Here is a 27,085-nt window from a genome sequence, read left to right on the forward strand (position 1 = left end):
GAGCGTCTCCAGTGTCGGGTGGGGGTGGGGTGGGGTGCTGGACCTGGCAGGCCGGACGCTGGCCTGGGAGCACCTGCCATCTCCACGTGGCCATGGGACTCCATGTGCGGCAGAGCTGCGAGGCTTTGGTAACGTTCCCTAAAGGTGTTCCCCAGGAGCTTCTGATGTGCCCCCCTCACTGAGACAGCTGCGGCCGGATGTGGCCCTGAGAGACCTTCACCCACCCAGAGCTGCCCCCACCGCTGGGCTAGGCTTTGGTGCAGAGAGCTGACCTCTGGTCACAGGCAGCTCAGTCCTGTTGGCTGAGCCGATCTACTGTGCGGGACCAGCACTCGTGTCAGCTAAGGTGGAGATGAGAAGTGTCGGTGCTACCTGGATGTCCCCTTCCTGGGTTGCTCCAACACGACAGCCTCCACAGGTGTCTTACAGGTGTGTATGACCAGGGTGAGGCTGCTTGTGATTTCCTGGTGTGGTGCTTCTGGGGTACAGGAAGTGGACTGCAAGGTGTCCTCACAGAGGGGCGTGAACACAGTGCACCTGCCCAGTGTGGGCTCAGGGAACTCCCTGGCGCCTTCCCACCATCCCCAGCTGCTGCGTGCTGGCCTGGGGCCTGGGTAGGTACTGTACTTAGTGGAGGTGGGCTGCCAGGTGACTTTGTGGTGAGTACCATTAAAAAAAAGGGAAAACATCTCAGGTTTGGCACGCGACGGCTGAACAAGGACTGACATGGAACACGGAACAAAAGTGAGGCTTGGGAAGACAAGGTGAGTTGCACCTGGAGCAGGCGGAGTGGGGGGCCAGGCCTTCCCAGGGCTCACGTGACCCCGGCGTCAGCGGATGGGACAGTGGCTAGCTGCTGGGAGCATGAGGCCGTGTGCTCTCACAATGGCTTACAAGGCAGCAGCATCCTGATATGATGGAGAGGTGGGTCAAACAGCAAGTGGCAAGAGGAGAAAGCTGACCTCTTTCTGGCCCTTTGGGCTCTAGCTGAAGTCACATAAAGGCCCACAGAGCCCAGAGACCACCGCGCCTTTCCCTGGCGCACACAGCCTGCGGCAGAGATGTGCCTGGCACTGGGGCCAGAAGCCAGGCTGTCCCGAAGAGCTGTGCCTGAGGAGCTGTGAAGGGCTGCCTGCCCTGCAGGGCCGGCTGGTTGTTAGCAGCCCTGGGCATCCTGCATATTTCCCCTGAAGACACTAAGGAAACCTTGACTTCACTCTTTGGGGCAAATGAGGAATGAAACCCCTTCTAGCGGGGCTCAGGCTGGGTGTGGGCGTGTTATTGCTTGCTCTTGAGTTGTCCTGCAGCTCCCAAGAGGCTGGGGTCACGGGGACTCGCTGCTGCTCTGAGTGCCTGACAGCAGCAGCAATGGGTGAGGGGCGTGTGGGCCTGCTGTGGTCCCTGGCAGGAAGTCGGTGCGAGTGACAGGATCCAGCCTGGGGTCTCCACGGTGTGTGTTGGGGACGGGCATGGCGGACCGGCGTTGGGAGGCAGCCTTCCTGCTGTGGTTGGCTGTAGTTGCCTTTTCCAGTTATTTTCCTGTTGTTCTCACAAAGTCACCATGTTTTCACGTAGTAGCTGGCCAAAACAAAAACAAACAACAAAAACTGACAGTGAAGGAACTTGCCTGCTGGAGCTGAATGCAATCCTGGCAGGCAGTCTTAGAGTCCTGTGCCTCAGACCTCGGCAGCTGTGTCCTGTGGGTGGATTCCGCCAGGCACACCCCGTGTCCTGGAGCTGGGGCCACTCCTGCTGGCCACTTCTGGCTTCCCGTGGAAGGTCTGAGTGCCTCCCCAGAGAGCTTCCAGCATCAGGTACCAAAGGGCGAACAGGGAAGGACTGAGCTGGTTTCCGGGGGATCGTGAGCCGCTCTCCCCCAGCACATGGAACAGAAGCGGAAACCTTACAGACAGAAAGGACAGAATCTTCAGAAACCGCACACGGATGCTAACAAAATCCTAACGGCTATGCATCATTCTGAAACGCAGTCCTGGACACGTTCCACAGGGGCAGCGCGTCTGTCCACAGGCAGGCAGCTTGGGGAGCGCTGGCCTCCAAGGAGGGGACTGTCTACTGTGTCGGTCACTCGGGACTGTCTTCCCTTGGAGTGGCCAGTGGGGGGGGTGGGCTTCAATTTTCTGATCAGTGAGTGGAGAGAATAAAGTGCTTCTCATTAAAAAAATGACCAAAATAAATAACAAACATTTAATGGCAGAAAAATCAAGCTTTTGAAGGGTTATCTAGTTCTTCTTGGGACTGAGCGGACAGCTCTCCCGGCCCCAGCCCTGGTCAGCGACACCCCGGGGCCTCAGCTTCCCCGGCAGGGGACACTGGTACACCGGCTACATGGACTTCATGCCATTCGCCGTGGTGCCCTCGGGCAGCCCGTCGCCCACGGCGGCTGCGTCGTGAAGGCCTGAGTAGTCCTTGAGCTCGGCGTTGGTGAGCAGGAGCGGCTGCTCGCCCTTCCTGTGCGGCAGCAGCGGCTGGCGCATGTAGTGCTCGCCGTTGGAGATGGTCTCGGGCAGGTTCTGGTCCCTGCTCTCGGGCAGCAGCAGGATGCAGATGATGCAGATGAGCGTGCAGCAGGCGAAGATGATGTGGTGCAGGAAGTAGCCCTTCTGGTTGTGCAGCTCAATGATGGGTGCCGTCAGCATGCCGAAGCCGGCGCTGGCCAGCACCAGCCCCAGCCCGCCACACCTGCAGGGGAAGGCAGAGTGCACAGGAGTTAGCAGCTGGGGCAGCCTGGGGGAGGGGATGGCTTCACTGGACCACGGGCAACACACACTGTGTCCAACAGAGCATCCCAAACTTTGGCTCATCTGGACCCTCTACGTGATCCAGAGTTTTTTTTTTTACTTATTTTTGAGTGGTATATCGATAATGCTACTATGAAAGTCAAACCACCAACAACCCACGAATGAAAATGCCTAGAAATAAATATTCAAGACTTGCATGCCTAACACAGGAAAAACATTGCTGAGAAATTTCAAAATGAGAGACATTCCATATTCTTGGGTCGGAAGGCTCAGTGCTGTGAAGATGGCAGATCCTCCCAAACACCCTCCCCAGATCCAGCCTGGGCTGGGAGCTTGGGACATTGGTGAGGGTACCTGTGGCTCCTGACGCTTCCTGCTCACACAGAGCCTGGCACGGAGCAGTGGTGGCACAGCTAACTGGGCTCCTCATTCTTGCCGGAGACCTGTGTGGACTCCCGGCCCAGCACAGCTGAGTCTCTGGGGAGTTAACCGGTGGATGGTGGCACGCGTGTGCCTACCTTGCCTCTCTGCTTCTCCAAGAAATTAGGACAAAAAATCCTGGCTTAAGAAAATTATCTATCCTAAGTGTATATAGAAATGCAAAGGACTTGGCATGACGAGAGATAATTTTGAAAAAGACTAGAATTGAAAAACTTGACTGCCCAATTTCAAAACTTACTGTAACGCTGCATGAATTAAGTCCATGCGTTTACTGCTGTGCCAACAAGCCAGCGAGACAGCACAGAGAAACCTCCACGCCTGTGCTCGGCTGCTGTTTGAGGAAGGCAAATTCAGTGGAGCCCAGGGATGGCCTTTTAACAAGTGGACAATGGCACAGTAAAATATCTAACAAAAAAGTTAAAACTTCTGGAAGAATATGTTCACAAAATGTTGGCACCAAAATCCAAACCCATGGAAATAGCTAATTGATCAGCCAGGCGTCACCACTCTCCGAAATGTGCGTCGCACATACGTGAAGAAAATGTCCACAGAGCTCCCAGGACAAGTCTAGACGACCTAAACAACTCCCAAAGAAAGCCTGTTTGAAAACTGGCAGTGCCCGCAGCAACGGCTCCATGGCTAAATCCTCACCTTGTAAGTGCTGGCATCCCATGTGGGCCCCGGCTCATGTCCCGGCAGCTCCACTTCCCATCCAGCTCCCTGCTTGTGGCCTGGGAAAGCAGTCGAGGATGGCCCAAAGCCTTGGATTCTGTACACACATGGGAGACCCAGAAGAAGCTCCTGGCTCCTGGCTTTGGATTGGCTCAGCTCTAGCCGTTGCAGTCATTTGGAAAGTGAACTAGGGATGGAAAAATTTTCTCTGTCTCTCTAAATCTGATCTGCCTTTCCAATAAAAATAAATCTTTAAAAATATATGTCATTATGTATTGTATTGGGTCACCTGAATAGCTAATTAAAAAAAAAAACCACTGGCAAAGGGTTCGAGTAGACATTTCCCCAAAAGGACTGTGCCCACTGCGGCGTCCCGTGGGGCCTGACTCCACGTCACCAGATGACCCAGCTCTCATGAGAGACACAGCTTCAATGCAGTGAGATCCACTCCACAACACCCCACGTGAGACGCACAGGGCTTCAGGGATGTCTGTCAGGGCTGGCGCAGCTTCAGGCAAACCCACGCACGAAAGAGTCCAGAAGCCAGCTCCAAATTAAACATTTCTTGCTACCCAGCTGAGAGTGGCTTGTGGCTATGAGCATGACTCAACCTGGCTCCTCCACTGGGCACAGCTTCACCTTCCAGAGCCTGAGTTGGCACCTGCCGGAAGCCCTGACTTCCCAGAGCTGGCTTGGGGATGGGTGACGGAGTGGTATTGCAGAGCGCTGAGGAAGGGGCTAGCCAGCGGCAGTGGAGTCCTGCAGAACCGTGAAGAGCAGGGAGCAGACTCAAGGACCAGAAGGCTTCAGGGCTTGATAGAGGGGGCCGCGGCCACTGTGGCTTCCCCTCCCGTGGCTTTTCCACTAGTGCGTCCCCAAGCCCTGCCATGGCAGACAGAGGCCTCTGCCTCGTGCTTCCAATGAATTTGGTGTCCATGCCTCCCACTCCCAGGTAGAAGGTTCCAGTGAGACACCTGGTACCCATGCCTGCCAGGATCTGAGTCGATGTGCTCTTCCTTTGTCGCCCAAACCCGTCAAGGGCAAGGATGCCTGCCTAGAACATCGGCTGGCACACAGTGCTTGGTGAATACTGGATGCCTGTGGGTCACGCGGGTTTTGGGGCAGGAAGGTCAGTTCAAGTTAAATATAGATGGCCAGTATAAAGAAAAGGAGATCGAAACCATCTCTCAGATGAGCAGTTCGGCTGCTAAAATAGCCGTGTGATTGTTTTCCGATGGCTCTTGTCCTCTAGGGAAGCCACAGGACATGGGAGGGACACTCCAGATGCGAGGCGAGGAGATACATCTGGGGTCTCTGAGGTCAGACTTCATTTTTCTGAAACCTCCCTGGTTTCCGCCTACCCTCCCTTTGCACTAAGTATGGAGGGCACCCCTGCTCACAGGGCTGGTGATACAGAGAGGCAGAAATTGGGCCCCCAAGGGAGGGCAAATGCTTAGCACCGGACTGAAGTCTGTATAACACGAGGTAAACCGCATCGAATGAATAACATTACATTAACAAGTTGTGCCAAAAGCAGTGAAATACATTTCTGAATCATTAAGAATACACAGGTAGGAGGCAGCGCTGTGGCCTTGTGGATAAAGACACCACTTGCGATGCCAGCATCCTATATGGGCGATGGTTTATGTCCCAGCTGCTTCATTTCTGACCAAGCTCCTTGCTTATGGCTTCGGAAAGCAGCAGAGGCTGACCAAGTACTTGGGCTCCTGTACCCAGTGGGAGACCTGGAAGAAATTCCTGGCTCCTGGTTCTGGTCTGGCCCAGTCCTGGTTCTTGTGGTCAATTAGGAAGTGAACCAGTGCATGGAAGATCTTCCTCTGTCTCTCCTTGTATCTCTACCTTTTGACACGAATAAATAAATCTTTATAAGAATGCCTGTGTGTCAATAATATGCAACATGTATATGCATATGACATGAGGGTAACACAGGCACGCACCCCATAATGACACCTAGGCCAACAGGATGGGGATCCCAGGTTACAACGGAACAGAAACACAGTGACATCCTAGCCACCAAGGCCGAGGGCACTGCATTCTCCCCGTGTCTGGTGATGCTGATCTGTGCTGGCAGCTGTGTGACAGCACACCACGGGGTCGTACTCCACGTCGCTGGACCAGTTAGCATCCTTTATCACCAGTCAGAGTGGACTTAGCAAAGGCAGCGTGCTGTGGGGCAAGCCCGGGGGCAGCTCAGGTGCCTGCCAGCTCCTGACTCAGCGGACCCCGGCAGGCACTGACGGAGGCTTGAGTGGGTCCCTGGAGTGGGACCCCTCCTCAGCTCAGCCCAGCCTCAGCCACTGAAGGCCTCTGGGCGGGGCAGGAGCGGGGCGGCAAGGAGGGTGACCCAGCAGGTGCGAGCTCATTGTGCCTTTGGGAGATCCGGAAGAAGCACCTGGCTCCTGGTTTCGGATCAGCTCAGCCCTGGCCATTGTGGCCACTTACGGAGTGACCCAGTGAAAGGGAGATCTTTCTCTCTGTGTCTCCTCCATGTAAATATGACTTTTCAATAAAAATAAATAAATCCTTAAAAAAAGATTCCATGAAATTATTCAGTATTTTTAGGATCATTTTTTGGTAGCAGTTGGCATTCAGAGTTTGATTTTGTTTCTCTCTTGAATGGGATCGTGATGTACAAGGGATAGTTCCCCCAAAATGCACTTTGCTGTTCTCCAGATCGCCACTAGAGGGCAGAACAAGCCCAGCCTCCTGTTTTAGCTGCACAAGAACTTTTGCATCCACTGGCTATCTTGATTGTGCCCACAATTAACATATAAATAACTTTAGGGATTGAAAGACTGGTTTACAGGCATACTTGTCAGAAACAGCAAGGCTGGGTGAAGAATTCCAGGATCTCGGGGCACAGACATGGAAGCCGCTCACAGACATGAGGCTGGCGTCCCACGTCAGAGTGATGGTTTGCGGCTTAGCCGCTCTGCAGCCAGCTCAGTTCCCTGCTGACACGGCTGGGAAGGCCCCGGAAGGTGACCCAGTGCTCAAACGCCGCCATCCATGTGGAAGACCCGGATAGGGTTCAAGGTTCCCGGCGTGACCTGGTGCGGACCTGGCTGCTACGGCATCTGGGCAGGGACCCGTTTCATGAAATCCCTCTGCTGCTCTGCCTCTGAAGCCAGGCATGCAGCCCAAAGTGGACGCTGCCCAAAGTGGACATCGCCATCTTTTAAGCAAGAAACAAACCTCCCATTTTCCACTTCCACTTTTGCATTGCTTCATATTTTCTTTACTTTCTGTGAAAAAAAATTAAGGATGCAGCCATATTTGTACCATTTTTTTCCCACAGAAATTAAGTGGAACCATCTAATAGGTCCAGGAAGATAATAAGGTCAACTGCCATTCACCCTGGGCCAGGTCCTGCACCACCTCGGTCACCCCTGGGTGTGCTGAGGAAGCTGGGGGCACTGTGGGCTGGGTCCTGCACCACCTTGGTCGCTCCTGGGCACGCTGAGGAGGCTGGGGTACCCCAGGCCAGGTCCTGCACTGCCTCGGTGACCCCTGGGCATGCTGAGGAGGCTGGGATAGGCGTCCCAGCAAGTTCCCTGTGTAAAACGGAGCAGTGTCCACATTTCTGGGAGCTCACACCCTCCTGTGCGCTGTAAGTCACTGTGGATGCTGAGCTCAGAGGCGCCGTGCTGTGGTGCTCACGGGGCTGGTGGGGAGCAAGCCCAGTACAGACGCAGTGTCCCCTGCCCCCAACTGATGCCCCGGCTCTGCACTGGGGGGCTCTGTTGTGCAGACCCCTCAGTGAGGCTCTGCTCATTCTCTCTGTCTTCACCACCTCCTAGCAGAGTAGGTGCCATGAGATTCAAGCCAGGGAAACTCTAACGTCCGGGACCACACAGGTACGTGAGCCCTGGGATCACAGTGGGGCCCCCCTGCAGACACAGGGCGGCATCTCTGGTCCCTGAGCTACCAAATAGCAGGGTTTTTGTATGTTTGGTAAGATACATATTGTAAAAGGCGGCCAGTGGCCAGCAGGTGGCATTTTCACGACAGGCCACCTACCCCCGGTGCCTCTGCTTGAGATGACAGGAGCACACACAGAGGTCAGGACCAGTCAGGACACCTGTCTGAAGGAACAATCTAGCGGCAAGGGCTGGGGGCTCTGCAAGGGGGCAGGGGGTGGGCAGAGCTTGGAGCCCGACTGCACAGACTTGGGGTTGGGGGAAACTGGGCCACATGGTCACCACTACCAAGTTTTCCCCAGGCCTGGCCGCTTGGTGTGCGTGAGGGCTGGGGATGGATGTGGGTCTGCCCCCTAAAAAGTCACCAGCTGCTCCAGCACCCTCAGGGCACTGCTACCCGTGCCACGGGGCTGGGGGGTTGCACCCTGCGCACTGAGCCCTGTGACGGACACCCCTGAAGGTGCCTGAGGAGACCTCGGTCTGAAAGACTTCCGCAAGGCAAGACGAGCCGTCCTGCTACTTGTCTCCAGCCAGTCCAGGCATCTTAATCTTTGCAGAAGATTTATGTATCTATTTGAAAGGCGGAGTGACCGGAGCATGGGGACAGACTTCCCACCCTGTTGGTTCACTCCGCTTTTGTCCCAGTGGGCCCCTCAGATTCCTACAGAGCAGCCAGGGCTGGGCCAGGATCCTGGGGCTCCATCCGGGTCTCCCACAGAGATGGCAGGAGCCCCAGCCAGGATGCGCCAGCAGGGAGCTGGCTCAGAAGCAGGAGGCCTGGCGGAGGAGGCCCACGTGGACACCGCCCACGGCAGGGCTGCTCTCCACCCGCACGGCAGGAGGGCCAACTCGCAGACCCCAGGCCAGCTGTCTGGCTGAGCTGGGCTGTTGTCTGTGAGGTTGGGAACGCAGTGGGTGACCCTTTCTGTGCACGGTCTGGTGGCTGGGCTGAGAAGAGCTCCAGAAGCGCCACTCCTCGCAGCGACTCCAGACAGTCCCAGCCCGGCGGGGGAGAACCCTCGGGCCTCCCTCTGCTTCCTTTCATCCTCTGCACACACAAAGACTTCAAGGTCAAATCCTTGTCCTTGCCTGTCGTGCTGGCAGGCTGAGCCTCGCAACACGTGTGTTCAACTTCCATCTCTAAATCGTCCTCCTGGGAGGAAATGGATCAGGCCCTTCCTCCGGTCCAAGCACGCTCACGGAGGAAGGGAAGGCTTGCCCACTGCCAGTGGCACCCCCAGAAACGCACACCGCCACGCAGAGGCTGTGGGAGGGGAGAACCAGGGCTTCTGCTCTAGGATTCCTCTCTGCGCCTTCTTGGACACAGAGAGGACATGGGATGAGGAAAGGGCGCCCTGGGCGAGCTGCGCCTGCCCTAGGACACGTCCCCAGTGCAGGTGGGAGACCAAGTCCCCACAGTGTCCAACGCGGCCCCAGAGGCAAGGCTTGCGCTGGAAGACTGCTTCCTCGCTGCCTGTCCACTGAAAATGTGGAGGGACAGGCCCGAGGAGCGGCCTGTGCTGGCCCCATCACGGTGTGTAGCTGGGCTGCTGACTTCCGCACTGGAACCCCCAGCTGAGTGACCGTGCAGGCTCCCAAGGGCTGACGCCTTAGAAATGCTAAAAACTTGAGGGGTGGGTGTTGTAGACAGTGGGTAAGGCATCACTGGGACGCCCACATTTCATGCTGGAGTTGCCTGCGTTTGAGCCCTGCCACTGCCCCCGACCCAGCTTCCTGCTCACGTGTGCTCCACAGCCTCAAACGTTGCAGGCATTTGGGGAGTGAACCACTGAACACAATTCTCCTTCCTTCCTTCCTCCCCGCCCTCTCTCCCTGTTTTTTCCTCTCCTGCCCTTTTTCTCAGCTTCTCCTCTCCTTCTCCCAGTCTCTCTCCTTTCTTCCCTTTTCCCCTCCCTCCTCCTGTCTTGGGCTTCCAAACATTTTACAAGTAAAACTTTCAAAAAGTTTGGTACGGGGGCAGACACTGTGGTTAAGCCACCACTGCCAGTCCACGGCTGTTCCATTTCCGGTCTGGCTCCCCGCTAACCCTCCTGGGAGATTCTGGTGGAGGTTTCTGATTCTTGGCTTCCACCAGGCTCAGCTCTGGCTATCAGGGCGATTTTGGCAAAGCAAGCCAGGGATGGAAGATCTCTCTCTCTCTCTCTCTCTTTCCTCCTTTCTGTATGTAACTCTGCCTTTCAAATGAATAAGTTAAAAAACAAGATTTGGTGTGATTTAATCCAGATACACTGTTTAGGAGGTCATACATGCTAAGTACCAGGAAAATGACTGTATTGAAACACTGGGCTGCTGGACCACAGTTCCTTCCTTAGGCTCCCACCCATCGTGGTGGCAGGACAAGACATACAGCCCCACGTGCCCAGGGATGGCACCTCACTGCGGGAACCCAAGCACACCTGTCAGCTAGGACTGTGGAAGTACAAGCCCTGAGAGCCAGGCTGCCGTCTGTGCACCTCACTAGTACCACGCACAGGACTTGGAAGGAATGTGAGGCCACTGCCAAGCATTTTTAGGACATGGAATTAAATGTTGCGCACACTGGTGCAACACTTCCTTTGGAATTCATGCACAGTTTTTTCATAAGATGCATTTCTCTTAAAGTTTTCTTTTACTTGAGAGAGAGATCTTCCACCTGTGGGTTGAGTTCCCCACAGGGCTCCCTGAGACGTGGCTGTGCCAGGCTGAAGCCGGAGGCTGGGCCTTCATCTTGGTCTTCCTAGTGGGTGGATGGCAAGGGCTTGAGCACTTGGGCATCATCCATTGCTTGCTCAGGAGAATTCGCGAGCTGGACTGGAAGCAGGGCAGCTGGCACTTGAGCCCGTACTCTGAGATGGGATGCCAGCAGCCCAAGCGAGGGCTCACCTCACTGTGCCATGACTGCTGGCCCCAATGCGCGCTCCACGAGTGTTTTGAAGCCCTGCTGTATCCAGAGATTTCAGCCTTCTAGCTCCTCTGTCTGAGGCTTTCCTTTGAGTTAGAGACATCAGTGTCTTAGGCCACCAAAGAAGAGCTCCTTCCCTTCTGCTTGTGGCTAAGGTCTTTTAACAGCGCTGCCAACACCAACTGTGGCTACAGAATGGACTCAAGTGTGCCACTCAGCCCTCCCACTTCCCAGCTACTGCCCTCAAGAGCCGTCTTCTCCCTCTGCCTCCAGCGACTGAGGGTTGAGCTCTCTCAAGGGAGTCCCTGGTACCTGGGCAGCGTGTTTGGGTGACCCAGCCAGGCTGGGTAGCTGCCATGCCACATACCTTCATTCTTTAGGAGACAGTCCCACACGCATGCGCACGGCCCCGTCACGCACCTGATCACGGTGGGGGTGATCTCGGCACAGAAGAACACGCTGAGGCTCCCCACGGCGTGTGAGGCAAACATGCCCACGATGGAGAATGCAATGGAGAACTTGTCCTTGACACTGTCGCTCATTCCTACAGGGAAACGGGAAGAACAGAGCAGTGAGCTGGGCATGCTTACAGAGGGCTGACAGAGAGGGAGGCAGGCGGGCAGCAGGGAGGCCGACGGCCACACCCGGGCACCCCACTCTTCGCCCCACCCTTCCCTGCTGCCTGCTTCACAGTGTGTAGGAGGGCTGGGGGGGGGGTGATCTCCCGAGTGTCAGCACCCTCCTGCCCCGCCTCCACAGAGCCTGGGCCATTTCACCATGAGCAACACATCCGGGGGACAGGGCAGCTCTGTCAGCAGTGACCGGAGAAGCCAACGAGCTGACAGGTGCAAGGCAGCATCAGCACGGAGCACTGCGTGCCGCTGTGGGCCCATGTGCAGCCCAAGCCAGCCCCACCCAGGGCCGCATGGGAAGCAGGTGGGCACCACCCCTGCACACCCACCCCAGGGTGGGGCACTGGCCAGGCAGGTGCAGGGATAGCACGGAAAGGTAGGGCAGTGGCTCTGCTGTCCATTGTGGTCAGACAGTGCCACGAGCACGTGACACGGTGGCTTCCCCTGGCACCACAGCCCAGCCAGGTGCCCGACTCTCCAGGAGCCTTCTGCTATTTGCTCTGGCACTGGCCATGTAGCAAACTACACCAGCGTCAGGCCAGGGTTCCTCTCCCCCACCCTGCCGTGCTGAGTGCGGAGTGCTGAGGGGCAGGAGACGGCGGACAGGCATGGGGAAGCATGCAAGCCGAAGCCACGCAAAACCAGGGAAAGCATGAGTAGCTGTTTGCAGCGACAGCAAGAGGGGCGAGGGAGACAAATGTATAGTGTCCAACCTACGGCCAACTTCAGCTGCAGCTCTTGGAGGGCAAGAGGGGGAGAAAGAGAGGCAGTGAGACCACGGGTCCGCCAGTCACGAGAACGCAGGGGCGCGCGTGTCGCGGCTCACCTGAGTCCGGGTGCTGGCTGTACTTTCCAATCACTGGGCCGGCGGGCGTTGACGGCAGAGCATGGACAAGGATGAAGGAAAGGGGAAAAGGGCAGGTTAGGGGCAGAGTTGCTGTGGCGTGTTCCCATGTGACCCGTCTCTAAGCCAACCCCCCTCCAGTGGGGTGCACGCCTGACTAAGCAAAAATCTGGAAGAAGGGGCTGCAAGTCTCGCTGGCCTCTGGGAACTGGAGCCCTTTTAGACAGAGACACTCTGGGGCCAAGGGGCAGGTGTCCTGGCTTTGTTGCTGTCTTTGGGGCGCAGCAGGTCACAGGGAGGACCTGGCCAGGCACACTGGCTGCATTTCTGCCCGCTTTCAGCTCTGTGGCTTGCCACTCAGGGCTAAGGAGGGCATCTGGAATGCTCTGGAGGCTGATGGCCCCTGCCACAGGGAGCTGGGCATAGGCAGGGGACAGGTAAGGCCCCGCTGCCAGTGAGGGCAGAATCCTAGCAAGGGACAGATGCATTAGGACCTGCTCAAGGTAGGGAGAACTCCTTGTGCATTTACAGGTCGGCTGGCATGCGCCCCACAAAGGCTGCTGGGACCTGCGTATAGGAGGGGCCTTCCCCAAGTCCAGCATCTACCCTCTGCCCTCGCAGTGCCCTGAGCCTATCCCAAGGGGACGCTGCTGGGGCATGGGACAGCAGGCGGCTCAGCAGTCTTGGTCTGAACGCTGGCAGGGCTACACACCAGTGTTGGGGTGTAGGGGTGGGGGCTGCACGGATCCTCTGGTTTTGCCTTTGCGGAGAAGATCCTGTGGCCCCAAGGAGAGCTTCATAGGGGGACGCCCTCCCCTTAAACAAGCTTATGCCCATTAGTGGAACAGCAGCCTCCAGGACTGGCAAGCCTGGGGGTGGGTCTCAGGAGGGTGGGATGACTGTACAGCTGGGGCAAAGGAGGAGGGAGGTCTAGTACTCCTTTGGAGGCAGCCTTGTCCTGCCCCAAAGCAGTTCCCTCAAGCTGCCCATCTCAGGCCCCGGCTATGCCACAAGCCTCACCCAGCCCCTTCCCCAGCGCACTCACGGTTGAGGAGCCCGAGCTGTAGGAGTGAGGCCAGGGCCGTGAGGATCATGAAGAGTAGCAGCCCTCCCCGGCGCCCCAGGAACCTGACCACCAGGCACATGGCCAGGCAGGATGCCAGCGCAATGCTGGCCATGGTGTAGTAGTCGGCGTAGAAGTTCTCCAGCAGCGGCACCTTCACCTCGTGGCCCATCATGCTCCTGGCAAAGCAGTGGTGGATGCCAAAGCCCGTGAGCCTGCGGAGAGACGCAACACCGGGAGGTGCGTGGGTGGCTGTGACGGTGCCGCCCCTGGAGCTCTCTGGCCTGGTGCAGGGATGGGGGGTTGCAAGAGAATTTCCGAGTATGCTGGCACCAAACGTGAAACTGTGATGGAACATGTACAACTCACATCATCTCGGCATGGCACCATCAGAGTCACGGCCATGCCCGTTTGCCAGATCAGAGAGGACCTCTAAGAGTGCCCGTCTGCCTGGGTGTCTGCCACTTGTTTGGGTCACTAGGGTTCTGGGATCTGGGAGATTTATCCAGAGAACTGCCCCCCCATGTCACCCAGCCCTGCCGCTCTCCACCTAATGTATTTCTGGAGAAGCTGGGCTGCAGGCAGACAGCTGGCCTGTAGGGGACTCAGTCCCAACTTAGAGTTCACGCCGAGTCGTTCCTGCATGGGGCGTAAGTGCCTGGTGGGAAAACGTGTGTCCACCCTGCTCAGCAGGCACGAACACGGGTGCTCCTGGGAACCCAGGGGGCTGAGAGAAAGGGCGGGATTCCTCATACAGAGGCCCCAGCTGGAAGGTGGTTCAGCTCAGGTGGTCTCCTGGGCTCTAGGTCTGCTGAGGGCTCAGGGCAATCTTTCACCTCTGTGATCTGGGACAGCCTAGAGGGCGGCAGAGTGGCTGTGTCCAGGGCTAACAAGGACCTCACGCAGCCCGGGCAGTGTGAGGCTGTGGGCTGAGGCTGGTCCCTTGGTGGCCCAGGTCTCAGTACTGCCATCAGCAGGGATGCGGTTTGCAACAGGCAGAGACTGTCCTATGCTGGCAGCAGAGGGAGCTGAGCCTGGCACCCTGACACAGAGAATTGATGAAGAAGAGCTCCCTGACCCTGCCCTGACACCTCGCATGAACAGGTGGAAAACCCCTGCGTGACCTCCGACCCTGAGCACTCTAGCAAAGCCAGCATGGCGACAGCAATGGCCTTCCAGATATCCACTGAGCTGAGAAGGTACAGGTGCACTGGGGCCATGGCAGGCTGTGGGTGGAGCAGCATGGGAGGGGGGCTCCTAGAAAGCATCTGGGCTCACACTGGGTCATCCCCATCACCTACAGGGTGTGTGTGTGTGTGTGTGCGTGCGTATAGGGTCAGCTGCAGGCCACCCCTTTCGTCTCAAATCTCTCTGAGACAGGACTCGGAAAGCCTCACATGTCGTCCTAGAAGGAGGCACATCGTGGGTGGACTGGTTCCCTGGCCGGGTGCTAAGGGAGCTCCCATCACAGGCTCCACCCCAACAGGGGCCAAGGCAGCATCTTCAAGCTCCTGTCATCTGTCAGACCCATTGCCAGGAGGCTCCGCTTGGGGGTGCCATGCTCCCTGAGACCCCTAAGCAGAGAGCAGGCGAGGGGCTCGGTCCGGCTTGGGCTGGGGACAAGACCCCCGCCTCTGCACTTCCTCCCACACAGCCCCCGAGGCTGGAACTCACGAGTTCACACACAGGACCACGATGTTCTTCCACAGGTTCCGGGTGCCCACCACCTTCACGATGCACACCTTCTTGGGCCTCCGGGACAGCTCCTTCTCCAGCTCTGCAAGGAAGAGATGCCGTGAGTCCTGGGACTGGGATGGGGTAGGATGTGGTTGGGAGGGGTCAGCGTGTGCACCGTGGCAGCTCCAGCCCAAGTCCGCATTTCAGCACCACGGAAAAAGGATGTGGGCAGAAAGTCATTTTATTTGCTTTAAGCCCGGGGACAGGGTGCAGGCTTTCGGGACCTTGAGTTCACAAGGCTAGAACTTTGTAGCTCACATTTCTCCGGGAGCCCGTGGGGCCAGTGTGTGCTGCCAATGGCAGTCCCCATGGCTGCTCTGGCAGGGAATCTTGGGTGCATGAGTGCCATGAGCTCGAGTGGGGCACTCAGTTCAGGATAGCACTGAGTGGTGACACTGCAGGCTCCTTGAGGCATCCAGCGGCTGTCAGACAAGTCACACCAACAGCCCTGGTCTTTCCAGGGGCTGCGCTGTCTGTGCCACCTGCAGCTGCACCTGGGAAAGCCATGTGCTCACTGGTCCCCTAACTAGGTGGGGCTTCACTGGCTGCAACCGTGGCTGCTTCCCTCACACTGCCCCAGAGCACATGGCACTATGAACAGCAGTAAAGCAACAGGAATGCACACACACACACACACACACACACACGTGTGTGCGCACTGGTGAGGGTAACAAAATGGAATGATAGGGCCGTGAGTTCACTGGAATGCACAGTACTCTGGAATCAAGGCAGAATTTTTTTCATATATCCTGAAAGAGTTTTTGCACCACAAGGAACTCACGCAAAAAAGGATTTATTTATTTGAAAGGCACAGTGGCAGAGAGAGAGATAGATATTGAACCTGTTGATTCATCCAAGTGGCTACAATGGGCCAGGGCTGGGCCGGGCTGAAGCCAAGGGCCTGGCACTCCATCTGTGTCTCCCATGTGGGTCTCAGTGGCCCAAGCACTTGGACCACGTCCTGCTGCCTTCCCAGGCACATTAGCAGGGAGCTGATTCGAAAGCAGAGCTGCCGGGACTTGAACTGGAACCCATGTAGAATGCAGGCAGTGGTTTCACTCACTGTGCTATAAGGCTGGTCCCTTTTACCGCTTTCTGAAACCTCCTCACGTGCATGCTTTACTTAATGGTCAAATATTTTCAAGTTGAGCAAGACAGACTCAAGGGATGTGACCAACAATGCCCGCTATGGCATTGACACATGACATGGGAGTGGGGAGGTCATGGAACGCACAGTTAACTGAGACACTGTTACAGGGGAGAAGTGATGGCCAGGGGCAGGCCTGGACCCTGCTTAACCACAGCCCCAAAGTGGCCGGAACACTCCAGAAACAGCTCTATACTAGCAGGGTGCCGAGGCCAGTGCCTTAATCTTGACCCTTGTACAGTGTGGAAATTAGATGTTAGCAACGGTGGAAACAGAATGTATGGATGGGAATATGGTGATTCTGTGCTGTGCTGGCCACTTCCTCTTTATTTATTTATTTTTATTTCAAAGTCAGATATACAGACAGGAGAGACAGAGAGGAAGATCTTCCGTCCGATGATTCACTCCCCAAGTGAGCGCAACATCAGGTGCTGTGCCGATCCGAAGCCGGGAACCCGGAACCTCTTCCAGGTCTCCCACACGGGTGCAGGGTCTCAAATCTTTGGGGCCCGTCCTCGACTGCTTTCCCAGGCCACATGCAGGGAGCTGGATGGGAAGTGGGGCTGCTAGGATCAGAACCGGCGCCCATATGGGATCCCGGTGTGTTCAAGGTGAGGAGTTTAGCTGCCAGGCAACCACGCTGGGCCCACATGACTGTATTTTTTAAAGAGCCTGGCCATTTTATGTGTTTCAAAGATAATCTTAGACCCAGTGAAAACATCAGAAACCAGCCACAACAGCCACACTTTCTCACCAGGGAGAGCATCTGGGAAGAAAACTGAAGTGTCTAATAGCATGATATTTCAAGTTCTTTCTGAACGTGCCCACACCTAGCTGCTAATACATTATTGAACCGTACACATGAGACTACTGTAATGACATTGTTCCCTGAATTGTTTGTCTCTGTTAAAGTATGAGACCCTGGAGCCCAGTCAGTAGAATCGGCCATCATCCACAGGCATAATCACGTTACTCCAACTGGAATTAGATAAAACTTTCCAGGCTCCTGGATATGTTGTTAGAGTTTCTGCTACTCGCACTGCCAAGCCCACCATCTGGGACAAGTGTCCACAGCCTTTCACTGTGAGGACTCTGGGCTGACTCCCTGAGGCCCTAAAGGGCAGGGTGTCTGAGCCACTGGATGACCAGTCCACCACCAGTCCCAGGCACCCTGAAGCCCGCTCGGACCTGGCTTGATACCCAACACCATCTGGCCTCTGTGTGGTCCGGACCCCAAGTTGGGATGCAGTGATGCTCTGACCAGCCTCAACAAAGGCTGTGTCCCCACGCACCTGCAGTTTCACTTTCCCTATGGTCAACCGCAGTCCACATGGGAAAGCCTAAAAATATTGTGTTAGAATATATTGCTGCAATTACTATTGTATGCATATTTTATCATGGACCTGCGTGTGCAGGGAAAAAACCTAGTATGTATGGCGTTTGAGTCTATCCATGGCTTTGTTTCTTCTGGGGTCTTGGAAAGGTTCCCCCTGGGACCCAGTTTGTCATCTGTGAAGTGAGAAAACGCGCTACTTTTGACACGAGCTATACAAATGCATGGGGTCCCTCTAGGCCTGCACTGGGCCGACGGCACACCTGTTAGCTTGTCACCACCAGTCAGGGAGGGCAAAGGGTCCTGCAGCGCCCTGAAGGAGGGCACGGCTTCCCCGTCTGGAGAGCGGGTGTGAGTGGCATCTACCCCAGGCTTCTGAGCACGGCACAGGGAGCAGGCCGTGTGGGGTGTCTGCCTCGGGAGGCACAGGGCACTTGAGCCGGCTTGGTGGGGAGCTGGACCACCTTCACTTTGATCCCCGTAGGCAGTACTAACGCGTGAGCAACAGGGAAACTGGTGACATACTCTCAGTGAGACACAAACCAAGGCCAGACAAGAGAGGAACAGGAGACAAGGTGGAGGAGAAAGAACAGAGGTGGGGAAGCCATGGCCACCAGCACAAGACTCTTCAGAAAATGGGTAAACTGGGGACCAGCACTGTGCCAGAGTGGGCTGAGCCTCTACATGTGGCACTAACTGGTTTGAGTCCCGACTGTTCCACTGACCCAGCTCCCTGCTAAAGTACTTAGGAAAGCAGCAGTGCTCGGGCCTCTGAACCCCAGTGGGAGACCTGGAAGATGCTTCCGGGTCTTGGCTTCAGCCTGGTCCAGCCGTGGCCACTGTGGTCATTTGGAGAGCGAACCAGCAGATGGAAGATCTCTCTTGTCTCTGTGTGTTCGTAACTCTGCCTTCCCAATAAAGAAATCAAAGTAGGCAAATGACAAGCCACAGCAGAGCTGGTCTGGCAGTCAGGCTGTTGCTGAATAGACACGGCTATGTCCCATGAGGCCCTCCATCAGGACCAGCTAGGTCTCCATCAGGATGGGCAGGTTCTCCAACCCTGAGTGCCTTCCCAGGACATGCACAGGATGTTGGATCAGGGTGGAGCAGCTGGGACACCACAGAGCAGTCCTTCAACTGCTGTGTCGTATACCTGCTCCTCCATCTGTGTCTTTGACCATGGATTCAGTGTGGCTCATCCCTGCCATCTGGCTCCCCAAGCCAAATGCCACAGACAAGAGCAGCAGCTGCTGGGAGATGCGAGGGCCTAGGCTGTTCTGCTGGGGCAGTTGGTTGTGATCACTGTTGAGGACTGAGCTGGTTACCTGACACCCAAATGCCTGATCCACAGGCACTGCTCTGGACAGAATGAGCGAGGGCTCTGTGGCTGCCCAGGTCTGGGAGCAGGGAGAGCTGTCTACAGAGGGGAGGGAGCACACACCATGCCTGCCTCCTGTATGCAGCTTTCTCCCAAGAGGCAGCCCATCTCTCTCTCTGTCCCTCCCCAGGGGCAGTGTGATGCTCCCGTGGGGGAACAGCAGGGGTGAGAACTCTGCTGCCCAACATTCTGACGCATGTTGTCTCAGAGTCACGGTCCCAAGGCTCTGCTAGCACAAGGGGCCTGGGGTGGGTGTTTATGTAGCCTGGAGTACCTGGGTTTGCTTCCCGGCTTCGGCTCCTGACTCCAGTCTCCTGACCCTACAGATCCGGGGCGGCAGTGGTGACGCTCCAGTTACTGGAGCCAGAGCTGGGGACTGTGTTCCTGGCTCCTGTCTCCCAGCTGTGGCCTCTCTTTGGCTAGTGTAGGCATTTGGGGAGTGGACTAGTGGACGGGGCACACTTGTGGGTGCACACACACACACACACTCCTGCAGGACAGGCCCGGGAGAAGGACGAGGACACACATCCAGGTATCTGCAGTAAGTCAGCTGCACATGCCACTGAGTACATCAGACACACTCAACGGAGAAGGATGAAGATGGTCCAGAAGGAGTTAGAGCCATGGAAAGTTTTGGAAAGCCGGGTTTCCCTCCAGCATATCCAAGGTCAGGACACAATGTCAGGGGCATGAGGATGCTTCAAATGAAGTTCATGGAAAATAGATTTTAAAGCATGAATTTGGGGCCAGCACTGTGGTTTAGTAGGCTAAGACTCTGCCTGTCGCACAGGCAACCCATATAGGTGCCTGTCCTAGGTCTGAGAAAGCAGCAGAGGATGGTCCAAGCCCTTGGGCCCCTGCACCTGTGTGGGAGACCCAGAAGAAGCTCCTGGCTCCTGGCTTGGGATCAGCCAGCTCCAGCTGTTGAGGCCATTTGGGGAGTGAAGCAGCAGTTAGAAGATCTCGCTCTCCATTTCTCTATAACTGAATTTCAAGTACAATAAATCAATAAATCACATTTGAAATCCATAGTTTATGATATACTTTCCATGACATTCCCCACATTTACAGGCAAGCCCGAGACACCTGGCCCCCATGCAGAAGTGATAGAAGGGGCAGTAGGACCCATCCTGGCCCGAGAGAGCCAGTTTTGGGGGTCCTGTAAATATTCAAGGACTGCCTATGGGGAGGAAGGCTATGATACACTCTGGGAGACCAAGGCAGGCCTGGCTGGGTGGTTGGGGTGGTGGTGGGAGGCAAGGCAGGTATCAGACGCGGCCTCTGAGGAGCGGGAGGATCTGGGGGTGTCTCTTGGGAGTCTGCAGCAATGGGGTCACCATTAGCTTGTGTCTGGTCTGGCCACCAAGGGAGAAGGGACACAGGGGATGGGCAAGGCAGATGCAGGTATTGAGCTCTGGCAGAGGGACTGAGAGAGGGATGGGTGCATGGGTCCACGCCACTAGAGACCCTGGTGTAGCTGACAGCTCCGAGGGTCACAGATGGGCAGCAGGCCCTGCACGGAGCAGCCTGGACACCTCCCTCCTTGCTAAGCCACGCACCCCGGCTACCTTGCAGCCGGCACAAATCTACATGCCAGCAAAAACTCAGCAGCAAAGACACAGAGAGAAAAGAAAGGATTTAATACCTCTTGCCAAAAATAGAAGGGAAATGAATCACTATAAGGAGGACTGAGCAAACAAGCTGCTTCTCCCTCCCAGACGCTATTTTAACCTGCCAGCAGCAGCAGTGTGATGATTTAATTAGGGAAGTGCGTTCTGCTCTGAGACTTCAGAGCATTCACCTGCTAATGAATGGGCCCTAGAGGAGCCCCGGGCAAGCTCTCCGCCTGTCCACAGTGAGCAGAGGTGGCCCGGAGGAGGAGGCCGCACGCAAAGACCCATGGCCCAGCATCTCGGTCTCCTGGGCTCCCTCCTTCCCGAGAGCAGCATGGTCTGCTGGGCTCCGTGCAGTCCCATCTCAGTTTGGCTATGGGAGACCCCAGCACACGGGGACAATCTACTGCCTGCTGCCTCTGATGCTCTTAGGACCAAACAGGAGATCTGAGTTAGTACTGGCACATCACTTCAGCAAGCGACTGACACACGGGCATGGTGTTTCCTGTCTTGGATGAGAAGGGACCTCAGGCACCTTCTGCAAGCGGCAGAATCTGACACTCCGGGCAAAGCAGACCTGTGGCTGCCGCCCTCTGGTTCCAGGCAAGCGAGAGCTTTGGGGGCATCCTGAACCCTTCTTGTGCCTGGGTTGAAGTGTAGCGGGGAGCGCATCTGGGGGAGGCTGCGCAAATCCCGCCCTGCTGTTCTTCAGCTGCAACAATGGAGGTGCTTCTGCTGATGGGAGCCCAGGTGGGGACACCCCCAGAGTTCCCTGCTCCATCCATGCCTCCCAAGTACCCCTTCACCTGCAGGGTGGGGCCTCACCCCCAGAGCGGCGCTCGCAGTGCCCGCACCCCATCTCCTTCCAGCCACGTGCCTGGCTGTTTCACCGCCCTGGGCACAGTGCACAGCTAACCCTTCTATCTGCCCTTTCTCACATGCTCCGTGCAGGGCAAGGCTTGGCTTCTCCCGCAGGTCTTTGCTTAGTGCCTGCTGGGTGAATGAACAGACCCTAACCTTGAGACTTTCTGCCCAAGGGGACAGGCATAGGTGTACATTCTGTCTAGGACAAAGGGTCACAGGTTCTTTTCCCGGACAATCTTCTAACAGCACTCCACGCCAGGTCCTGAGGTGGGGACTGGCAGTTCAGGGCTTGGGACAGGCCGACCAGCAGTCTCCGGGTTAGATCTGAATACTACTTCTCTCAGTGTCTCTTCCGGAGCATGTTAGAAATGCACACACTGGGGCCCGGCGGCATGGCCCAGTGGCCAAAGTCCTCGCCTCGAACGCGCCATAATCCCATATGGGCGCCGGTTCTAATCCCGGCTGCTCCACTTCCCATCCTGCTCCCTGCTTGTGGCCTGGGAAAGCAGTCAAGCATGGCCCAAAGCCTTGGGATCCTGCACCCGTGTGGGAGACCCAGAGGAGGTTCCAGGCTCCTGGCTTCGGATCGGCGCAGCACCTGATGTTGCGCTCATTTGGGGAGTGAATCATCGGATGGAAGATCTTCCTCTCTGTCTCTCCTCCTCTCTGTGTATCTGACTTTGAAATAAAAAATAAATGTTTTTAAACAATGCACATGCCACAGCAGCAGGTTCAGTCGCCACCTGTGACACCTATATCCCATATGAGCACCGGCTGCAGTCCTGGCTGCTCCACTTCTCAAGAATCCTTGCTAACGCACTTGGGAAAGCAGCCCAAGATGGTTTCAGTGCTTGGGCCCCTGCAGCCAAGTGGGAGAGCCCGGTGGAGTTCCAGGCTCCTGGCTTCAGCCTAGCCCTGCCTGGCTGCTGCAGTCATTCAGGGGAATGAACTGGCACATGGGCAACCTCTCTATCACTGCGCATTTCAAATTAGCCAATCGGTATTCTTCTTAAAATACGTGTGCCCAGGGTTCATCCCAAATCTCCTGGGGCAGGCATGCTGGTGCCAGCGAGGGGCCCAGAAGGCTCAGCAGCAGAAATGCTTGGTGAGACTGAGACCGTAGAGTTGTGTGGCCCTGAGCCACTATACACACATAGCTTGTCCTTCCAGTTTGCACTTGTCTCACAAATAGGGCATGGCCAGGCAGACAATGCTTGGTCAGGCCTGGGCATGGTGGCACTGTGCATGCCACTGGCACCTGTGAAGCCTCTAAGCCTGGCAGGTGCCACAAGGCCACACACATTCACGAAGATCAGATGTCGAAAAGGCCCAGGGCCCAGCCCAGGTGTGATGTTTAACTGGCTAAATGCTCACCTTGCAAGCGCCTGGATCCCACAGAGGCACTATGATGTCCCAGCTTTCCCATCCAGCTCCCTGCTTGTGGCCTGGGAGAGCAGTCGAGGACGGCCCACAGCCTTGGGACCCTGCACCCGAATGTGACAGTGACCCAGTGGGTGGAAGATCTTTCTGTCTCTCCTTTCTAAATCTGATCTACGTTTCCAATAAATAAATACTTTCATTTTTAAAAGAAAAGACCCAAGGCCTTCTTTCTGGATTTGGACAGGGTATCGGACTTGAACTTGAACAAATCCAACAGCTGGAAAGTGCTGAGCACGGTGACTTGTCCATCTTTTCGGATTTTAGCTGCCACCACCTTCTGCAGGCCAAGAGGTGACAGGTGCATGAGTAGCGAAAACACCTGTTGTTCAACACAACCACTGGCTCAGGCCTTGGGGGCCCCTGGAGGGTGGCCTGCGCCCCAGTCCTCTCCTCCCTGCCCACTACGGTCCACTTACCCGGCATCACGCCCTTGATGTCGCTCTCTGGGCTCATGGAGTTCTTCTTTGTGAAGTGCAGGATCAGCCTCTTTGCAGCCTCATACTGCTGGGTTGCCATGAGCCAGCGGAGAGACTCGGGGAATATCCTTCAAAGACACAACGGGGACCTGTGAGTGTCTCCCCACTCTACAGCCAGGGCTGTGACACGCCACATGCACCCATGGGCTCCGGAGTGCTCCGCGGGGAAAGACAGAGCGCCGGAAAACACACCCAGGCTTTATTTCTGTGTGTATGCATGTGTGTTTAAGCAAGTGTAAAGCTTACGGCTTAAAATCGTGGCAGACACGAAGCAGGCTTACAAGCAGCCGTTGTGTAAATTAGGGCGTCCCTAAAGGCTGCTGCTTTTGCTGGTTTTTTTTTTTTTTTTAAATCACAAAATAGCCGGTCATCCGGCTATTTTACATTTCCAATTTTTCTCCCTGCAGCTTCTCTGGGGGTGTGAAGGCTGGAGGGCGGGCCCGGGCGGGCCCTCCCCCGGCCTTCCCCCCGAATCCTCTGTCACTGGTGACAGCCACCCTGCCACCTCAGAAGCTTTGCTCCCTTCTCTAAGTGGCAATCTTACAAGGAGCCCCAGGAAAAGGAAAACCTCACTTACGGTTTATTCTACCTGGATTCTGTCATTTGGGTTAAGGATGGCAGGTGTGAGTCGGAGAATGGAGTGACTATTTGGAGAAGGAGTTTAGCACTCTTCCTGCCCTATAAAAGTCCTCATGGTATTTTAGTCTTTGTGGGCCTACTGGTCCCCATTGGAGTGCCTCAATTCTACCCTGCTACATGGCATGGCATGGATGTGGCCACGAGCCAATCAAGCTATCACAAAGCAGGTGACAGCAGACCCCTGAGGGGGAGGGACCCAAAGTACAAGTCCTGTGAGACAGGACAGCCCAGCCTAGTGTAGCCCTCGAGGTCCCAGGGGCACGGGTGACAGCTCCAAGGAGCTGACTATGACATCTGCAATGAAATCCAGCATCAATGATGCTATAGCATGTATAATGGTGTCCACCTCTCCTTCTGCCAGCCACACGTGGGAATCTACTGTTTGAAGAGGCAAGGCCCTTGGGAATTTATAGGAAAATGTGAATTCAGACAAGTTCATTTTGCTGCCAGAAAACCCACATAAATGCATATACACAAGGGGTTTTCACCAAGTTCATGAAAAAACACATGGAGAAATGTGCCACCTCACGGGAACAAACGCTCAGCAGCTGAACCTGCGGGGCTTTGACCTTGAACTTCCCTGCCTCCACGCCTGTGCACCATGCCCCTGCTGTCTGTGGTATGGGCTGAGCAAACGGCGACTCCATGTCTCACCATCACATCACCAGTGAGGTCTACGAGTGGCCTCTCCCTCGCCCAGCTGAACAAAGGCCGTTCTGCTCTCTGCTTGTGGCTGCACCTCTGGGGTGGTGTGACCTGAAGGCTCAGCTCACTCCAGCTGTCCCTGGCAAGCACTGCACGGGCTTGGTGACGGACAGCCGTGCGAGGAGCCCCAGGGAAGCCCACGACACCGTGGCACAGATACATATCAACTACATCAAAAGTGGGCACACATTTGACAGATTTAATATCTATTTTACTGGCTTCTAACTTTTCAGTACAATTTTTGAAAAGCACACTTGAAGCAAATGCTCAGATACAGCACCGACACCAACACCATCCGTTTCATTTGGCCACACTTGATTTGGAACTTTGTAATGAGGCTCTCATGAGGATCGTTTCAAACATCCTTCTGACGTATCTGGGCTCTGTGTCTTTTTCTAGTTTCTCGAATGGGCATTCATTCCTAAATCCTTGATTCTTTTTCTGGATGCATACACTGAAGCCTTCCAAGTTCCAGTTACACATTACTGTAGCCACAGCTGCGATTTGACTGGATTCAGATTTTTCCTTCCCTGTGAGCAGCATATATAAGGGTTTGGTTCTGACAGCATAAAGCCACATGTAAATCAATCTGACAGCACAGGTATTTTTGGGGGAAAAGATTTATTGAATTTTTATTTGAAAGGCAGAGTTATAGAAAGAAGAGACAGAGAGAGAGAAAGATCTTCCATCTGCTGATTTACTCCCCAAACAGCCACAAAGGCTGGAACTGAGCCCATCCAAAGCCAGGAGCCAAGAGTTTCTATTGGGTCTCCCACACAGGTGCAGGGGCCCAAGGGCCTGAGTCATCCTCCACTCCTTTTCCATTAGCAGGAAGCTGGATTGAAAGTGAAGCAGCCAGGACTCAAACTGGCACCCATATGGGATTCTGGCACCACACGCCTGGTGGGAGTCTTGGGTGGTGGGGGAACAGGTCTGGTGGGAGCCTTGGGTGGTTGGTGGGAGCCTTGGGTGGAAGTGACAGACCCACACCAGCTTCCCGCACAACTCGGATGGTCACCAAGCCTCGCTCCTTTCGGCTCATGACATGGCAAGATGCTGATGGCACCCTCCTTATAGATGGGCAAACTGAGGCAAAGTCATCCCACGAACACTGCCTGGGATGACTCAGCTGTGCCAAGGCCCAGGTGGGATCAGAATCCCAGCACTAGAACCAGACCTGGCCCTTACACCCTCACCCTCACAGGGCACATTGAAGCAGCAAACCTAGCTGCCCAGCAGCCCTGAGTGACTGGCACACGGGAGGTGCTGATCTACTCAGCACAGAGGGTGCTCTGGGTGCACAACTTAGATGTGTGTGATGCTCTCGTGAAGCCAAACTTCCTGCCAAATACTGAAGACTCGCTGGCCTGCTGGCCTGTGAGATGAGCCCAGCAAAGGTTTTGTTTTGGTTTGGATAATGGGCGGTGTGGCCGCAAAATGAGCTTAATGAAGTCTCCCCTGGTGAACGCATAATGCAATCATGCCACGCAAATGAAAAAGCCAGCCAACAGCACAGGTCCAAGCAGGAACAGAGCGGAGCCTGGAGAAATGGACCGTCTACCACGGGAAAATGGAAAGACTACGAGGCAGCTGCAGTCGGTGGTCCTGCGCTCCCTTCCAGTGCCGGCTTGGAAGGTGACCTTGAGACAACTTCTGCCACCAACCCCAGGGGCCTGAGGGTAGAAGCCAGAGCTGTAGTCTCGGCAGGCGGCTCTGTGGCTGGGGAGCACATGCAGGTAAAAGCAGAGTGGCAAGCCGCAGGAGGCCTTGGTGCAGGAGGCACAGGGTGGGATAGGGAGCAGGAGCTCCTTGATGTGGTGGTGGCACAGGCAGCAGCCCCTATCGGAGATGGGAAAGCGGAGGTGAAGGCTGTAGCCTGGGGTGGGGGGCTGCAGGGAGGGTACGGGGGGAGGGAGCCCCGTGTTTGGAAGACGAAGAGGTCCTAAGGCTGGCTGCCAACCATGGCCGCACTGCAGTGTGACCAGGATCACTGAGCTATGTTAAGAGCAACAGTGGGAAATGCGCTGTGTTCTGTCACAGCTGGAAAGTACGTTAGAGAAGATGAAGGCTCTCCTGGACCCCGACTGGGCTAACCCCGCAGGGCACCCTCACTGCCACACGGTGGAGACAGCTGCGTCAGCAGGGGCCGGGCCAAAGCCTCAGCACTCGTCCACTGCCCTCCCAGGTGCACTAGCAGGCAGCCGGATCAGCAGCAGCCAGGACTCAACCCAGCATCTGTAGGAGATGCTGGTGTCACAGACAGTGGCTGATCCCACGACACCACAACACTGGCAACAAGCGCTGGCTCTTACAGTGTGTGTGGACAGATACATGGGACCCTTCTTCCCCCAGGGTCAAAACATTTTCAAAATTCCTGCTGCGGTCCTCAGAAACAGAACAGTAAACTTCCTTTGGGACTCGGGAGAGGAGCTTACTCTGGTCCTTACTTAGTTCCAACTTTCGCTCCCCACCCTCTCTGGCAATGACCATCAGGGTCGC

At 55.8% G+C, this 27,085-nt stretch overlaps 1 protein-coding gene across 2 annotated transcripts in view; it reads right to left on the reverse strand.

Moving 5' to 3' along the window:
- Positions 1-2,191: 2,191 nt before the first annotated feature.
- The window catches only part of SLC22A23 (solute carrier family 22 member 23), a 148,074-nt gene continuing 123,180 nt past the window's right edge, over positions 2,192-27,085 (reverse strand). For both annotated transcript variants that reach the window (XM_058668357.1, XM_058668360.1), the window contains 6 exons: positions 23,183-23,310; positions 14,929-15,031; positions 13,237-13,469; positions 12,174-12,206; positions 11,136-11,259; positions 2,192-2,700 (listed from right to left, as the gene is read on the reverse strand). In XM_058668357.1, the coding sequence (XP_058524340.1) occupies positions 2,343-2,700; positions 11,136-11,259; positions 12,174-12,206; positions 13,237-13,469; positions 14,929-15,031; positions 23,183-23,310 (979 nt within the window). In that variant the 3' untranslated portion in view covers positions 2,192-2,342. The remainder of the gene's footprint in view (positions 2,701-11,135; positions 11,260-12,173; positions 12,207-13,236; positions 13,470-14,928; positions 15,032-23,182; positions 23,311-27,085) is intronic.

The sequence above is a fragment of the Ochotona princeps genome, chromosome 1, assembly GCF_030435755.1.
Source record: "Ochotona princeps isolate mOchPri1 chromosome 1, mOchPri1.hap1, whole genome shotgun sequence".
NCBI classification, from domain to species: Eukaryota; Metazoa; Chordata; class Mammalia; order Lagomorpha; family Ochotonidae; genus Ochotona; species Ochotona princeps.